The sequence below is a fragment of the Stigmatopora argus genome, chromosome 19 (assembly GCF_051989625.1).
Source record: "Stigmatopora argus isolate UIUO_Sarg chromosome 19, RoL_Sarg_1.0, whole genome shotgun sequence".
Lineage (NCBI taxonomy): Eukaryota > Metazoa > Chordata > Actinopteri > Syngnathiformes > Syngnathidae > Stigmatopora > Stigmatopora argus.
The window spans coordinates 4,132,904-4,151,027 of NC_135405.1; the positions used below are offsets into that span (position 1 = coordinate 4,132,904).

The 18,124-nt window shown below is 42.1% G+C and overlaps 1 protein-coding gene across 1 annotated transcript in view; it reads right to left on the reverse strand.

Moving 5' to 3' along the window:
• The window catches only part of cd2ap (CD2-associated protein), a 44,584-nt gene that overhangs the window by 11,525 nt on the left and 14,935 nt on the right, over positions 1-18,124 (reverse strand). The window contains exons 4-14 of the mRNA XM_077587128.1: positions 16,724-16,824; positions 15,859-15,985; positions 14,537-14,715; positions 13,917-14,004; positions 13,735-13,829; positions 12,450-12,548; positions 9,647-9,700; positions 8,345-8,381; positions 7,888-7,950; positions 5,905-6,052; positions 4,430-4,539 (exon numbers count right to left, since the gene is read on the reverse strand). Coding sequence (XP_077443254.1) covers positions 4,430-4,539; positions 5,905-6,052; positions 7,888-7,950; positions 8,345-8,381; positions 9,647-9,700; positions 12,450-12,548; positions 13,735-13,829; positions 13,917-14,004; positions 14,537-14,715; positions 15,859-15,985; positions 16,724-16,824 — 1,101 coding nt within the window. The remainder of the gene's footprint in view (positions 1-4,429; positions 4,540-5,904; positions 6,053-7,887; positions 7,951-8,344; positions 8,382-9,646; positions 9,701-12,449; positions 12,549-13,734; positions 13,830-13,916; positions 14,005-14,536; positions 14,716-15,858; positions 15,986-16,723; positions 16,825-18,124) is intronic.

An 18,124-nucleotide genomic window follows, 5' to 3' on the forward strand; every position in this document is an offset into this window, starting at 1 on the left:
TTTAACGTTTTCATGGAGGAGGCGGTGTCGGGGATCAGAAGGAGGCAGCTGGTTCCAGGCATCCGCCTTAAGAAGTGCTTGTAACTTGAGGCGGGATGAGAGGGGTGTGAGATGTGCCTCATGTAGGACTGCTTCGGTGGGGGTAGACCTGAGGTGGTGGGTTATGGCGCGGGCTGCTTCCAGTTGGGCGGTTTCAAGGGATTTGAGGTGAGTTTGGGCCAGCCAGGGGGCCCATGCCGGTGCTGCGTACTCCGCAAGACTTCTCTGGGTGGCAATATACACCGTTCTAAGGTCGTTTGGTTGCCAACCCCAGGATGTGCCACTGAGTTTGCGGAGGAGGTTCGTTCTTTTGGACATGGTTTGGCGGACCTTTTTCGCTTGCTCTGCAAACGTGAGTTGTCGGTCAAAAGATACGCCAAGAAAAGTGGGGGTGGGGTTATGCTTGAGGGTGGCGCCATTTATTAAGATCTTTGGTTGCCATTTGGCCTCAGCTGAGTCCAGGCTAAAAAATGACGCCTCACACTTGGTGGTGTTAAGGTTTAGGTGTGCCTCGGAACTCCACCTCCAGACTTTTTCCACCTCCGCTTGAAGTCTGCTTTCCACCTCCTCTTTGTTCCTACCCCGACAAGCAAGAGCCAGATCGTCTGCATAGGCGCTGACCAGGGTGGAGTCGTTGAACTTGTCGAGGAGGTCATTAATGTAGATGATGAATAAGAGGGGTGACAGGACCGAGCCTTGGGGGAGCCCTTCTTTGAAGGTTCTGCTCCTGCCGATGGTATTGTTGATCCTGACCCTGGCTGTGCGATTTGTGAGCCAGCTGGCGATCCATCTGATGAAGCGGTAGGGGACCCCCAGGTCTGCCATTTTTTGTAAGAGACCTGTTCTCCATACCTGGTCGAATGCCTTGCTGAAGTCAAAGAATGTTGCAAGCGTGCGTTGCCGTTGAGTCGACTGGAAGCCATCAGAGATGAACTGCGACAGTCGCAAGGCCTGGTCCGTCGTGCTTCTTCCCTTTCGAAAACCGGCTTGCCAGTGGCTGAGAAGCTGTTTATCTTCCAACCACCAGGCGAGACGGTTCAGGATGAGCCTTTCCATTGTTTTGCTAAGCGTAGAGGTGAGGGCGATGGGTCTGTAGTTCCCAACGTCCTTTGGTGACTTCCCTTTTTTGAGGAAAGGGATGATGGTGGCCACTCGCCAAGCTTGTGGACACCAGCCCTCTAGCCAGCTGGTGTTGATGATATGGAGTAGTTCGGGAAGGATGTTTGCCGGAAGATTTTTTAGAAGGTCCGGGGCTATGTCGTCGGGTCCAGCTGCCTTGCCCGCTTTAAGTTGGGACAGCGCTGTCTGCAGTTCAGCATCGGTGAACGGGAGCTCGAGGACTTGTCGCGGTGAGCCGAGCAGTCTGCGGGTAGCTGTACGTATAGAACGCACTGCTCGTCTGCTCCGCTTGTCACTCTTGCGTCCGCTGACCGAGGCATATTCCCTGATAAATGCTGTTGCTTTGGCTCGGTCACTCACGTACTCCTTGTTCTTGTAGACCAGGGACTCGCCAGATTGTTGTGTTTTGGTACCTGAGAGGGATTTTACTAAGGACCAGGCTTGTCCCGTAGATCTTGTCTCGGCGATCTTGGTGAGGTGTAAGCGCCATGCGTTCCTTTTCGCTTCAGTGGTTTTTTGTTTGATCTGTTGACAGAGTGCTATCCATTCTTTCCTATTTTGTTGGAGGTCTCGACGTAGTCGATTCCTTTCACGGATGAGGTCCTTCAGGTCCTGTGTCAGCCATGGGAGCTCCTTCTGGCGGATAACTTTGACCGGTATTGTAAGTGCTGCTGCCTCTTTCATGTGTTGCACTAAGAGGGAGAGTTTTTCCGGGGCTGTGGCTGCTGCGGAGATTACGGGTAGGCGATCCATGAGGATGGTACGGTACCTCTTCCAGTCAGCTTTCGAGAAGTTGGGTCGTACTCTTCTTTGTTGGCATTCGACACGGAGAGCACGGTTCCACCTAATCAGAATCGGTCTGTGGTCGGAGGTCATCTCGTCGATGGGTTCCCATTGCAGATGTTCGGCCGTGGTGGGGTCAGTGATCGTTAGGTCGGGGGCACTCATGCCTGCTCCTTGTTGGTATCTGGCAGCCCGTGTCCACGCGCCGTCATTAAGGAGAGTTAGGTCATGGTCATCGACCCATTGATGGATTGCGTTACCCCTGGGATCTGTCTTGGCAAGTATATCCCAGGTCGGGTGGTGCGCGTTGAAATCCCCGCAGATCAGGCCATGCTCCGTGGGGAGCGAGTTTAACCAGGAGAAATCTTGGGGGGCAGGACAATAATCCGATGTCGCCGGGGGGATGTAGGCGTTGACCAGTGAGAGGTGCCGCCTGCGGGCGATGGGAATGTGGATATGCTGGAGTTCGAGGGGGCCTGATGGGGACGCTGGAAGGATGGAGTAGGGGATGCCGCATCTCAGGTAGACAAGGAGACCCCCGCCTCGTCGCTGTTTTGTGCCTGAGCCCTCACGGTCTTGGCGAATCACGTTATAACCGTCGAGCTGAGGCGTCGGGTCTTCGAGTCCCAGTTTTGTTTCCTGGAGGAGGAGGATGTCAATTTTTAGACGTGCCGTCACCTCTTTCAGTTCGGTAGTCTTGGTCGCCAGGTAGTCACAGTTCCATTGAAGGATGGTGAGACCGGCTTTCCGTGCCTCCGGTAGATCGGCAATCCTATCTGTGGGTTGTTGAGGGTGGGAGGGTTTCAGGTTCAGACAGCTCTGGCAGCACCAGTTATTGTTCCTGCGAAGTATGGTTAAAGCGTGTCTGGTTTCAGGGGCACATTTGAGGTGGAATCCACGTTTGCAGGATCTACATGTCAGGGGAGAGCGTGAAACGATTAATTTGTTATTACAGGTGGGGCAGTTTGCGTTTATAGGTTGGTGTGTTGTTATGGCTGTTTGGTGTGTGGAGGATTGTTGTGTCGGGGGTGGTGAGCAGGTCGGGCATAGCCAGCTTGCATTAGTTTGGGAGCGAGGTAGTCCAGAGCAAGAGCGGTGGGATTTGTTGGGGCAGTTCGAGCAGGGGATGGGGGAGATGGTAGGGGAGAAGGAGATTTTGCAGACACAGCATTTTTCTTTCGGTCCCACGTAGGCTGTGCGCGGAAGTGACGGCACGACGGCATTTCCGGAACAGGATCCGCAGAGAAAGCCTTGATGACTCTTTATCTGGGTTCGGGTCAGGCCGCTACAGGTCCTGTGGAAATTTCGTCGGCAAGCGTTGCAGACCAGTGGGATGAAGTCACGACGGATCGTCTTAGAGCATCCCGGGCAGGTAGGTCCCGGGTTCTCCTCGACGTCGCCTGCCCTTAGGAGGAGTAACCGGAGGTGTGGGGCAGGGCGGACATCTCCGGCTGGATGAAAAACATAGGGCGCCATGTTCCTGGGTGGCAGCTCTGGGTGGTTGTGTTGGATTGCCGTGCAAGAAGGATGCCCTTGCCCCAAAAGCGGCACTTTAAGGCTCGACTGAAGTTTGCTGCTGATCACATGGACAAAGATAAGACCTTCTGGAGGAAAGTTCATTGGTCAGACGAAACAAAAATCGAGCTGTTCTGCCACAATGCCCAGCAATATGTTTGGAGGAGAAAAGGTGAGGCCCCAAGTACACCATGCCTACCGTCAAGCACGGTGGTGGTAGTATTATGCTGTGGGGCTGTTATTGCTGCCAATGGAACTGGTGCTTTACAGAGAGTAAATGGGATAATGAAGGAGGAGGATTACCTTCAAATTCTTCAAGATAACCTAAAGTCATCAGCACGAAGATTGGGTCTTGGGTGCAGTTGGATGTTCCAACAGGACAATGACCCCAAACACACATCAAAAGTGGTCATGGAATGGGTAAATCAGGCTAGAATTAAGGTTTTTGAATGGCCTTCCCAAAGTCCTGACTTAAACCCCATTGAGAACTTGTGGACAACGCTGAAGAAACAAGTTAGAAAGCCATCAAATTTAACTGAACTCCACCAATTCTGTCAAGAGGAGTGGTCAAAGATTCAACCAGAAGCTTGTGGATGGCTACCAAAAGCACCTAATTGAAGTGAAAATGGCCAAGTGACATGTTACCAAATATTAGCGCTGCTGTATGTATATTTTTGACCAAGCAGATTTGATCACTCTTTTCTGTTCACCATAATTAAGTCATAAAAGAACCAAACTTCATGAATGTTTTTTGTGACAAAGAAGTATCTGTTCCAATCACTCTTTCAAAGAAAAATCAGAGTTGTAGAAATAACTGGAAACTCAAGAGAGCCATGACATTATGTTCTTCCCAAGTGTATGTAAACTTTTGACCACAACTGTATATATACACACATATACACATACGCACATGTATATATCTATACATGTATATACATACATATATACACATATATAAATAAATAATACATACATGATTCCATGGATTTGTCCGCTGTTTCTGCTGTGGGTGTTTTGGGTTTCGGGGTCAGTACAAGGTCCAGATCAGGCTTTGGCCGAGATGTATGCACTTCCCCATTGTGTCTGGAGGGAAAAAAATGAAAATGAATGCAGTCATGCAATTTCACATTTAGAAAACGAATTGGGCACCCAAATATGGCACTTTTTTCCCACCCAAAACAACGTATCAATGAATGCTCACAGTTTTTGCAATTCTGGTTGTGAAATCATAAGCTGATTTGATGATCATCTCTAGCTTTCTAGTGCTTTGCCAGCAAGTACATGTTAACAGAATAACAGAACGGTCACCTGCTAACGTACCTGGAACGCCGAGGGAGGCGTCCAGGGGGCATCCTGATCAGATGCCCAAGCCAACTTATCTGGCTGGCTCCTCTTGATCAGGAGGAGCAGCGGCTCTATTCTAAGCCCCTCCTGGATGACCGAGCTTCTCACCCTATCTCTAAGGGAGAGTCCGGACACCCTGCGGAGGAAACTCATTTGAGCCGCCAATGCTCTTAGATTTGGAGGTGCTGATTCTCATCCCGATGGCTTCATACTCTGTTGCGAATCATTCCAGCGAGAGTTGGAGATCATGGCTTGATGAAGCCAACAGAACAACATCATCTGCAAAAAGCAGGGATGCACTACTGAGGCCACCAAACCGGACCCTCTCAACGCCACGACTGCGCCTAGAAATTCTGCCAATAAAAGTTATGAACAGAATCGCGACATAGGGCACCCCGGGTCGAGTCCAACCCCCACTGGAAATGGATCCGACTTATTGCTAGCTACAGCTACGAGGACCAGACTCTGTCACCGGTCATAAAGGGACCGGACCCCACGTATCAGGGGTTCCGGAACCCGATACTACCGGAGTAAATCCCATAAAACTCCCCGGGGGAGACGGTCGAACGCCTTCTCCAAGTCCACAAAGCACTTGTAGACTGAATGGGCGAACTCCCAGGTCCCTCCGAGGACCCTGCTGAGGGTGTAGAGCTGATCCACTGTTGGCCAGGGGGAAAACCACACTGCTCCTCCTGAATCTCAGATTCAACCTCCCGGCGGACCTTCCTCTCCAGTACGCCAGTCCCCCTTTTTAAAAAGGGGAACCACCACCCTGGTCTGCCAATCCAGAGGCACTGTCCCCAATGTCCAGGCGATGTTGCAGAGGCGTGTCAACCAAGACACCCCCACAGCATCCAGAACCTTTAGAAACTCCGGGCAGATCTCATCCACCCCCGGGGGCCTTGCCACCCAGGAACTTTTTAATTAATATAAATTAAAATAATTCGATCATTTTCCGTATTGCTTATCCCCATAAGGGATAACTCTTTAAAAACTGCCACTTCACTGATTATATCTGTGCAAGTAGATGACAAATTATTTGGCACTGTGAAATTCTAGATGAAGACTATTTTGGGACAATATGGAGCCATGCCTCAGAAATACCTCAAATTTGGTGATGGAGTAAGGGGCTTGTCTGGCCTCTTTGGTGGGAGGCTTCCTTGTTTGACTTTGCCTGGAGGCGGCACTGGCTTTTTGGGTGGGAGAGGTGCAGCCGGCTTTGATGGTTTTGGATCTGGCATTGGCTTGTCAACTGAGAAGGAGCAAATATAATTTGATAAGTGGTAGGAATTTTATACTGCATGAGGAACAAAAACACAAGATTCAGAACACAAGATTCAGAACACAAGATTCAGAACACAAGATTCAGATCAGGTCTGAAATAAGAGTTTAATGTAAGCATAATCAGTTTTCTGATGGCAACAGACTAATAGGTTTCATGGCAGAGTATTTAAGTGAAAATAAGAACAGCAAAGGGGAAAAAAACAACGACAACTAAAGGTTGACCGATATATTGGCGGGCCGATAGAATATGGATTTTTTTTTCCAACACCGGCAGATAAAAAAGCCAATAAAATTAGATTTTGAACAGGAATCTGTGCAGGCAACTACAGCTGCTGCTTGACTAACAGCAGGACATGGAAGGACCCCGCAAAGCCAGACCGAGATACTTGATTTGAACACATGGTGAGATTTTCTTTCCCTACTTAAGTAAGAGAAAATTGTGCAACGTTAATTTAGGTTTTTAAGGCCTTTACTGGGTTATTTCCCGAGTACGGGATGAAAAAAGTTTAATCTAATCTAATCTATCCCTCAGCGGCAAAGGCCTGTAAAGCCTCCGAAATATATATTAATCCAAAAGTCACCTCATAGCGGCTAGTATGTTAGCACCAAAGTTTCCTCTGCACTGCTCGCACACTCACAGTGCACAAGAAAAGAAATGTGGTTCTTTTTAGTTGGAATGGCTGTTAGAGTATGTGTAAATAGAAGAAAAAGTGGTGAAGCTGGGTGAGATCTTTTCTTTTTCGAGACGTCAAAAAGAAGGTAAAATTTAAGTCAGATTTGTGTATATTCTACTGACCTGTATGAATAGTATTATTTATCGGTCTAAATTAATAACATTTATGATAACTATCTTTTATGGATAGTAGAAATGCACCTGCTGTTGGCAGGGGTGATATTGGCGTGTAGTCATAGCGAGCAATTCTGATGTGGCTCACAGTGATCCTCACTGTGCGCATGAAGTTTGTCTGTATGCCCAGACATATGAAAAATTAGAGGGAACATTTAATACATTTAGTGTACATTAATCTCTCAAATATTGCGGATAATGTAGACCAGACATGGCTGCGATTACCGAAAAAACGTGAAGTAGGATCACCCCTATTATTACAAAATACTACATTTTTGAACTAAAACCATTTTTCAGTTTACAGTTTTAATTATTTAATTTCACGTGGTGTGTGATTGTTATGATCAGTGTGTTCGTCAATGTTCGTCAGCGATACTTGATGTAAAGATGTTTCAAATAAAAATTTTCACTAATATAATTTTTTCAGATTACTCTTTTATTTGGGTCCACCTCGTGGTGTAGAGGTTCACTCGAAAGACGGCTTCAGAGACGGCTGGGTTAGGCTCCCCTTTCGAGGATGGGCGGTATGGAAAATGGATGGATGTTTCATTTGTTTATTTTGGGTGTTGACTTTAAGAAAGTTGTAAAACCAGCATTTATTTTAAATAGTGGGTCATCATCTCTTGGGAACATGCGTTTTGTTTATAATTTTGACCGTACTAGATGTTGTAACCACATCTAATACAATTGGTGGCACTACCACCCTCAATATCACAGGACTTTTTATTGCATAACCCTTTATATAGCTTGGTCTCACCAGTACCTAGTGAGGCAATAATTATTTTCAATCAGAACGCTAATAATTAGGTCACCGGCACCACACATCATTATTCAACAAAACACATCGCTTTGTCACCATTCGTTAACGTCATAGTTACAACACCATAATAATTGCATTAACAGTAATAGGGAACCTTGTTCTGCAGATGCATATGTAGTGAATGAAGTCATTTTACCTTTGTCCTCGTGCCTAATGGCATGAGGCTCCCTCTTGGCGCTGGGAAACTCTGGTTTAAGAGCTGTTCAACAATCATAAGCAACAAAGTCAGAGTGTTAGTTCGACCGGGCACATACATATATACATGTTCAAAAACATTCTTTTTAAATGCGAATGATTTTTACACTATTAGTCAGAAGAATGAAAAAGAAATTTCTATAGTATGTATGAATGTTTGTAGCATGTCGATCAAGGAGGCAAGTGAGTAGGTCGTGTAGTAGTAGAGTAATAAACCACTTTTTTATTTATCTTTTTTCTTCTTCATTAAACTTCAAACTACACACACACAAAGACTCAAATGCACTGGAGTGTTACATTAATACTGCGATAAACTGAACTTTGACGTTGCGAAGTGGCAAGGGATGACAGTATATCAAGGAACACTGTACGGTATGTGACATGTCTGAGCTTCTTACCTATGTGTTTTGATGGTGGCGGTGGCTTCTTTGGTTTCTGAAATTAGAATGAGCAAAAGGTAGGCTTGAGTTCATAAAGTTTACAATTAGACATTAAGAGTGATATTCTTACCAGCAATACAGACATTCCATTGCAGTAACATGTTAAGTAAATAGGACCATCAAATTAGATTTGGTCTAAATAAGGGGAATCTAATTTGTTTTACTTCAGAGCATCATTCAAAACAAACATGAATGAACTGGACACTTAAGATGCTTGTTTAGTGAAGTTATCAAATTTCTTAGGGAAATTCATGCATTACAAGACAATGTTGAAACAACAAATTGTTGTAACAACAAATTTTTGAAACAACAAATTTTTGAAACAACAAATTTTTGAAACAACAAATTGTTGAATTCACATACTATATGGCCTAGTTTATGTACGAGTGTAATTTAAATTTTTTTGCCCCACAGATGTAGCTTCCTTTTTTGTACATCTTTTACTGGGATGTTATTTAGGTCCATACCAAAGTCTGACTATGTGACTCGACCACTCATTTCATAAAATATCGCCCTGCATAAAGCATCCCATAAGCATTCCTGCCCCTTTTTTCTTTTTTTTCCCCTCATTGAGTTAACATTACCATACAAAGCAATTAATCTGCTAGCACAACTTTGTCTGCCTTTTTGCATAATTGCCATTTTTGTTGTGGTTATTTAACAAGTCAGACTTTTAAATTAGCCAACTTGATCTAAAACAAAATTACCAAGCCTCTTAAAAAGCAAAATAATTAAAAAACAAAAACGATAACGTACAAACAAGCAGATTGCCCTTTCCCATAACCTCTTTTCAGCCCCCTTCCTTTCTCCGGACTTACGTCATTCATTCATTTTCTGTACCACTTATCCTCACAAAGGTCATGGGGGTGCTGGAGGCTATCTCAGTTGACTTCAGGCACCTGGCGGGGAACACCCTGAATCGGTGGCCAGACAATTGCAGGGCACAAAGAGACAGGCAGCCATTTATGCTCACAATCATACCTAGTGGCAATTTAGAGTGTTCAACCAGCCTACATGCATGTTTTTGGGATGTGGAAGGAAAACCAACGCAAGAGAACATGCAAACTCCACACAGTAAGGACCGCATAAAAGGTTGTTGGGAGTCATAGTGAAATAAATAAAAGACATAAGTCGCACTTGAGTACTAATTGCAGGTCCAGCTAAACTACGAAAGGCTGTGGGACTTCTATTCTGTAAAATACGGATATTTGCTAATGTTCATGAGCAATGTGTCCGTGCGTATTTCTTCTGAAATCTTACCTCCTCGGAATCATGTTTCGATGATGCCTTACGTGACCCTCTAGAAAAGAAAGCCTGCAGAAAAACAATGTGAAATCAATGAGGTAGAATGAAATTTTTTTAAGGATGCTTTTTATTGCCAATAAGTCTTTGTTCTAATAGATCTTGATTAACAAAAGCCTTTATGTCCTGTGCTAACTTTTTTTTAACAGGTTGCAGTTATTTTAGTGACCAGCACAAAAGTTATGAGGACCGCATTGCATTCAACATGCAATTTGAATTTTTCTGCCGATTCTTTTTAGGAATATTAAATGGAAACATATTTTTCATGTGTTGTTCATCAGGTTTTCCCTGGAGAGATGCAGTCTTCACTTGGGAGCTTTTAAACAAACATTGATTGAAGAATGTGCAATGGCTGTTAACACATACAGTAATCTCTCGAACACCGCAGATTATTTAGACCAGACATGGCCGCGCTAATCGAAAAAACGCGAGTTAGGATCACCCCTATTATTTATTACTACATACCATCCTACTGTGATCCTTCACTTCTCGGCTACACTACATGGCAGAAGGTATATATTAAAAAAAGTTCATAAAAATGTCTAAATCTACACTGAAACTCGCAACCGGAAGACAGATGAAAAATGGCGGTGCAAAATGGCGGAAGTCAAGACAGCTCTCAGCGCCGAAGAAAGAATCTGTAATAGAAGGAGAATGGGCGCGCCAAACAGTGCTTAGATGCATTGCGTCTTGCCATTTCCTCTTTTGTTGCAAGTGAATTTCGCCTATTTTTTTTGAGTTGTCGTCGAAAATGCCTCCTAAATGTTGACGTTCCTTAATATGCTAAAGGAGTCGCACGCCATTGTGGCATAATAGAATTCAGCTGGTAGGAACCGGTTTAATGTTAATGGGCTCCGTCGTGCGGTTAAAAGTAAGACAGAAAGTGAACGCTTTTCCCCTCTGGAGATGCATGCGTGTTGTAGCGATCTGTATGCTGCAAATAAATAAATATAAATTCTCGTGAGCTGAAGAGGTCCGAGGTGTAGCAGCTCGTCTTTCCGCCCAAATTACCATGCTGCACTTTGCAGCAACCATTCTTCTCCGAAGAAGCGCTTTCCTTGGCCACCGGCGCGCATGTGCTGTTGTTCAGCGCCCAAAGCTCGTATCTTCCGAGGTGCGAAACTGCAAATTCTCGTGTCGGTGAAGACACCCCAACTCCAAGGAATAAAAAAAATGAACCAGCATTATGATGGATTTACGTCGTAGATACGGCCGTGAAGCTGGCATGACGAGAGGACGTCAACACACTGCATGGCGCTACTTGGTAGGAGACTGATGATGTCGCTGACATTGAATTGTACTTGTATTTTCGTATGAAAACCTGTAGTATGGTATATAGTAATAATTGGGGTGATCCTACTTCGCGGTTTTTCGATTATCAGGGACATGTCTGGTCTACATTATCTGCGATAAACAAAGGATTAGTGCACATCGGGGGTGGCCAAGTCCGGTCCTTGAGAGCCCCTATTCAGTCTGTTTTCCATATCACTCTCCTCTACCACACCTGAATCAAACGATCAACTCATCAGCAAGCTGTCCAGAAGCTTCATACAGATCCTGATTATTTGGTTCAGGTGTATTGGTGGAGGGAGACATGTAAAACAGACTGGATACGCTCTCGAGGACTGGACTTGGCCACCCCTGGACTGTACATGTTTTCGTGTCTATACAAAAATACAAGTACAATTATCAAGTAGTGTATTTATTAAATGTTACAGTCTTATGCATATGAAAAGACTAATATATTAATATCTAAATATAATATATAAATTCATACTTTAATGACTGTACTCAGTGAAAATAGTTTCTCTGAGCTTGATTTAAATAATGAAAAAGTTTGTGAGCTTTAGTCCAAGTCCTCTTCATCAGATTCGAGAGGCATTGGATCATCTAGGGAAACTTCAGGGTGCGTAGTGGGGACAACAAGAGGAGCTTCTTTCTGCGAGAAGATTTCGCCGCACAAGGAATATGGCGAATGTCGTTTCTTTTCTTGTACAAATATGCCGTTGTACTAGCACATGACACTATCAAGACGATTGCAAAATTCAATGTTGTCATCAATCTCCTAGTAGTCTCCTCCTGAGTGGCCCTATGCAGTGAGTCGACGTCCTATCGTCATGCCAGCTACACAACCGTATCTACGGTGTCAAATCCTACATAATGCTGGTTCATTTTTTTATTCCTCGAAGTCGGACGCGGGATGTCTTAGTCCAGACAAAAAAACATTTATTTTTATTTATTCGCAGCATAGAGATCACCAAAACATGCGTGCATCTCCAGAGGGGAAGAACGTTCACTTCCCTTGTCTCCCTCTTAAGCGCTCAGCGGAACCTATTAACACAAAGCTGCCAACTACTCCGGAATTTCAGGACTTTACCCGGAAATGCAACACAATCTCCGGGACACCGGACAACCTCTCTAAACTCAGGAAATCCCCAAGAATTGTAACTTAATTTTTTTTTAAGCAACCATTTTGGAAAAGTACCAAAATTCAAATTTAAATGCCTCGGGGAAACCCTGAGTACACGCACGGATCTTCATTTAAAAAAAAACATAAAAATAAAATAAAAGTCTGTGGGGGCACTTTAAGCGGTATTGAACGAAAGTAAGGCTTTGAGAGACAGTGTTTGTTCCTCAAACACCTGATCGACCAATGCGTCCAACCAAAGGTTTCATACAGTAGCATTAATTCAGAACAGTTCAAAAAGAGTTTAACTTTTCAAACCGAAAAACAATCGTCATTGCACTAACGTGACCATACCTCTTTTTCTGTCTCAGAAAGGATTTCTATAAAGTTGTCAGGAAAGACACCCTCTTTGCCTCCAAACTCCCCTCGCCACCACCCAGGCTCTCCCGTGTCCTATTAGAGACAAGCAGAAAAATCACAACACTGACAATCCTCGAGAAATAACAGATTCTTTATCCGTACACAATGACAACTTAAATCACATTTTTCTGGTCCACTGCTTTCATCTATTAGTTATACTTGTAAATACCTTTGAAATGCATTTTTTTCTAGTGTAACTTGTCTCATAAATGTGTTGTATGAAGTTTTACTGCATCAAATTCATGTTCCTGAAAGGTTTGAGATTGTGAAAAGAACATGATTGCAAACATTTGTAGGCCAATTTTTTTTTCTCGAAATTGTACAAAACAAAACTCTGCAGGTAAAGAACAAAGCAAAAAACAATCAATTTCTAGAGTAAAAGATGTCTCCAGAAATATTTGCAACGAACAATGTTAAAAAGCTCCACATGGTGACAGCAGTTTCCCCACACTAACTTAGCAATGCCTTAGAAGTGACCATTGATTGAAAACTGGTAAGTGCATTGTTAGAGGCAATGGAGGTATAATTTTAATATTTTTATTTATATATTTTTATTTTTACTGCGTGCCACATTACAGTTATTGTGTGGAAAAGCAATTACTTGGCAGTCTAAACCACATACATAACTCAAAATATCTAACAGGGAAATGCTAATGGAACTACTTAATGAAGTGTTACAGGATTTATTTTATAAGTGAAAGGAAATACATTTGAAACATTTCCTGACTGAAACGTCCAATAAACTCAGTATGTCCTGAGTTTGTGTTAGATTTGGTGGTTATCCAATTTCACCATCATGCGGTGTCCTTTTCCATCTGATTTTAGAAATCAACGATGCATAGACCACAACATGTGTAGTTTAAACAATTACAGCAGCTGCACAGCTACTATATGTATTTAGTTTTGTTGGTGTTTTTGTTAATCTTCTTTGAGTTGTAATGCATTAGTTTTTAAAATGCGGAGAGACATCAAAGTGGCCCAACAGAACTGAGGTCATGACAATATGTATTTCAATAGCATACATTATTATTTATCTTTTCCGTCTACAAGCAAATTGCAGTTTAGGTCACAGTTTTAGAGCACTTGCATACCAATAATGGTGTGGGGTGGTATAGTGAAGGGCTGAAAAGCTACAGGTTATATACACGGTACAATCTGACCTGTTTCAGCAATGACTATAACAAAGCATGCGCAATAAAAACATTTTGCTGAATCTTACCTTGCTTATAATTGAAATTATGTCATCCTCATGCAAAGTCAGTTCATCCTCATTGGTAGCCTCAAAAGCAAATGTGACCTTACATAATTCTTTAGCTTTGAATAGAGAGATTGTAGTTAGTCAGAAGAGGAATCCTTCAACTAGTAGTGCATGTATTTACAAAAGGTCGGGATGTATTTTACCTTTGAAGTTGCTCTCTCCATCCCCCTTCTGCATTTCTGTCATATTGGAAAAGGCAGGCTTTGCAATTGATGGAAATGTAGGGATTGGCTAAAATGAAGCAAACAAAACATGGCAGATGGAAATGATTTACAGGAAAGGAATGGACAAGGGACTTCAAAAGGAAAAAGTAATACGTACAAAGTAAATGGTTTCATGAATGTTGTGTTAATTATAAAATGGGCATTATGTTTGTTGAGGAAAGAAAAAAAGCATTGGAGCAAGAAAATGAAATAATTAGACAATAATTAGTTTTTACAGAAATAGATCTTTTTTTTGGTATTGTCTTGGTTTCTTTGGAATTTAGTGGATATAAACCATATGATGAATTGCAATAAATTGAGCAATTGGTAAAAGTAGCACTTTTACTAGAATTCATTGGCCTACAGTAGGCACTTCTACAAAGTTTATTTATTTTATTGTGTCACTGTCCAAAACAATTTGATAACTAAAAGTGGTTTCTGGTATATTTGGGTATACTGCAATCCCGCATTTAAAATAGTAATTTATCTTCACTGTGTGTGGTTGCTTTGTATGTGAACTAAAAATAATAACAATAATCAAGACTGTAAATCAAACTCACATTTCCCTTTTTTTCGTCTGTATCCAAGTTGGGAATCCGGACCTTTGATTTTATTGATCCTTCTTTGAAAATATCCCCAAAACCGATCCGCTGAATTTTTTTGGGTTGGACAATAGATCCATTCCCAGAAGCAGGTGGGGGTGATGATGATGGGGTTGTGTTTTCTACAACATGACCATCTGTGGAAGAATTGCAAAAACACAGAAAAAGAAATATAGTCAACAACTACACACAGAACAGTGTCATCCGATGGTGCAGTGGTTCTTCCACCTGACTTCTGTGCAGGCATTACGGGTTCAATTGCCCTTTGGTGGTGGTGTGATTGTGACCGAGAGTGCACAAGACAGAGGCAGGGAATGCAGCATGACAGCAAAAGAAACAATTCCCAAGCATAATAGCATTTTTAATTATTAGAGATTGTTACGATTAGCTCGGTCGTAAAACGTGGTTGGACCCAAAATGCAAGGAAGCAGTGATTGGTTTGTTGTCTTTTTTATCCACAGGTGCAGCGCGCCAGTTGCTCCTGACCTCCATACTTGAGCATCGGTGGTGCCTCACATGCATAAAGTTTAAAGTGTTAAGACCGGAAAAGGTGGCTCATGGACCAATGGTTAGGAACCCATGATCTAGAGCAGTGGTCATTCAAAGTGTGGGATGGGTAACATCCACAACACTGCATTTATATTTACCTTGAGATACGAGACAAATTTTGATATACGAGTATACAGCCAGATGTGGCCAACGCGGGGCTGCTTTTGAAAACAACATGGACACTGTCCCGTCGCAACTCCCTCGTGTAATGTCTCTACGAGCACTGGGCGGAGCATTGCATTTTTTTCAGTGTTTTTCCCCCCGTTAGTCAGTGCAGAATGGGGAACTTGCTCGCTAATACGACAGGAGTATACTACTACTGGTTGGCAAGTGGTCGAGCGTTATATTGTGAGGACAATTGTGTGCATCATTTTCGGAATATTTCATACCTGTCAACCTCTGTCGATAACTGCCCTTATAAATGATTATGAATCCCCTTACAAACCCCCAAAAAACCTTACAAACACTGTACGACTCGTACAGTGTTTGTAAGGTATTTTGATCGGAAGACAAAAGCAAACAACCCTCGATAGGTTCCTTTTAAAAACTGCAGCTGAAAGTCAGGGTGGAGGCGGGGCAAATAGAGCCAACCCAGGAGAAGAAAGGTATAAAAATGTAAAGCAAAATTAGAATTAAGTTTAGTGTAAGGTTAGATTAAAATTCAGTTAGAGGTAGATTTTTGATTAGCGAGCATGTGTTTGGGGTGTGACCAAATCCTCTTCCGTACATACCAGCCTCATCTGGTGTAGAGTCATTTAGGTCTCCTTCTTCTTTCGCAAAGTCCACTTCTTTGATAAAGTTGGACGGGAAGAGCCCTGTCTTGCCGTTAATTATGCCGCTCCACCAGCCTTCTTCAACCTGCACATACAGCCAAATGAATTAGGAATGATGCAAACGTCAATTACTGAACTTCTGTTCCTTAAAACTTATATGGCACTCATTGGCTGGCACTGATAAAACACTAGAAGTCCAATCGATTTGAAGTGGGAGTAAAAATCTGTCTCAGTCAAAATTGTCTAGTGCTGTCAATGGCACTGAAGCATGAGCATTCACAGCTATTCCAACAAGTTTAAATTCATTTGACGTTATTAAATACTATACACTATAAATGTAAAAATTAACTTGTTTTGCAAGCCATAGCCAGTGTATTTAAGTTTTTCTTTCATTTTAATTGTGTTTTTATGAACATTTTAATCAATTATTATATTTATTTCAGCAAAAACTAAAATAATAATTCATAAAAATATGAGGACAACATGTTGGGTCATGTAGGAGGAAACAATCCAGATTTTAATACTTTGGAAGTAGTAAAAACTTTCAGAAACTTTCTGTTCCAAAAGTGAAAACATTACACGTCATAAGTCATGTCAACAAGTTTTATTCTCTCTCTTTAACAACACCCTGTTCCTTTGAGCAAATAAAATTTTAACCTTTATAAATTAGGATCATAAAAAAGTTCAACAGTAAGTATATTAAGTGACATACGATTCGCCCTTTGCTATTTTTTCATTCAGCGTTGCCAAATTTATTAGACAAGAGTACATTTGAAATAGCCTGGAAACATTTCAGAAACTAAGGCAAGAGTTGAAAAAGTACCTCATCAACGACTTCAACAATATCTCCAAGTTTTAATTCCAGCTCATCTTCGTTCTGTGGTTGATAGTCAAAGACTACTTTGAATTGTCGCTTTTTCACCTCTGCAAAAACAAGGTAGGGCAGTAAACAAACTGGCTGTGTCACTTCAGTTGTGCGCTTTTTTACATGTTCATACGTGCAGGGCTTGTACGATTAAAAAAATAGGAGGGGAGTCAGCATGAAAAAGTAAGCAATGTTAAGAGTAAAGTCTCTAAAGTTGGAGCACAATCAAGAAAAATGTTGAAATTGTATATGAGGTGTTTCAGTGGGAAGCGTCAGATATTGAAATAAATAAAATACAGAGTTGTTGCTTCGCAAGGACTAAGCCAATTCAACTGCTACGACATGGCTCTGCTTCTACCTGTACCAACCTGATGCTCTTTTTCTTTTTTTACATCACAAATTACTTTTACTTTCAAAAGTAATTTACTCATTTGGGCCCATGTATCAAATTCTAAAAAGGTGCTGGAAAAATTATTTTTGGATGACGCTAAGAACCTGCCAGAGCTACACGTGGACAGTCTGTACAGTTGAAAGTAGATGTCAGTTTTGTTAAAATTAGTTAAACAATGTTTTTTTAATCAATTCAAACAAATTAAGAGTCCCAGAAAATAATATCAATTTGTGGGGTATCTATCAGATTTACTACAGTTTCAAAGAAATTGAAAGCGTAAGAATTATTGGTTAATAAATTTCAACCTTTAGAGGCAATGACGGACATCTTTAAATTTCCTTTATCCAATATAGTTAAACTTGATGTTGAATTCATTTATTGCTATTCTTTAATTATTTCCCCTTATGCAAATATGACATTTTGTCAGAATGGTAAATGATGTAAAACTGACAAAATTCTTATAATTCAGTTGGATAACTGAATTATTTAGGTCATCCCATTCGCACATAGAACAAAGTATATCAGTTCGGCAACCCAAACTGAAGACTATAACAGCAAATGCTGCTTGAACATCTCTTAACAGGATTTCACCCAGTGGGTTCTAGGCCTGAACGATGTCTCGTTTATACCGCAGCTCCGCAATACTCATATCACAAGATGTGCGATACTTTCACTATTAGGGGTCAGACATATCTGGCTCTTTCAATGAGTGCATCAGGTATTTCTTAAGGCTGCTATGCCTGACAAAAGAAGCAGTGACACCTGCTCGTTAAATGATAAATTGATCCTAGACACTTCAAACATATGCCACAATTGTATACTTCAATTTGTCACCCTTTGGCGGTGATTGGATAGTGAGACAGCTTTATGCATCTTGCAACAATAATTTGAATATCAAAGGGTTTCGTAACCTGAAAATTTCATATGTAAAAGCTTTCATAAGTATAGGTACCACTGTACTGTGATAG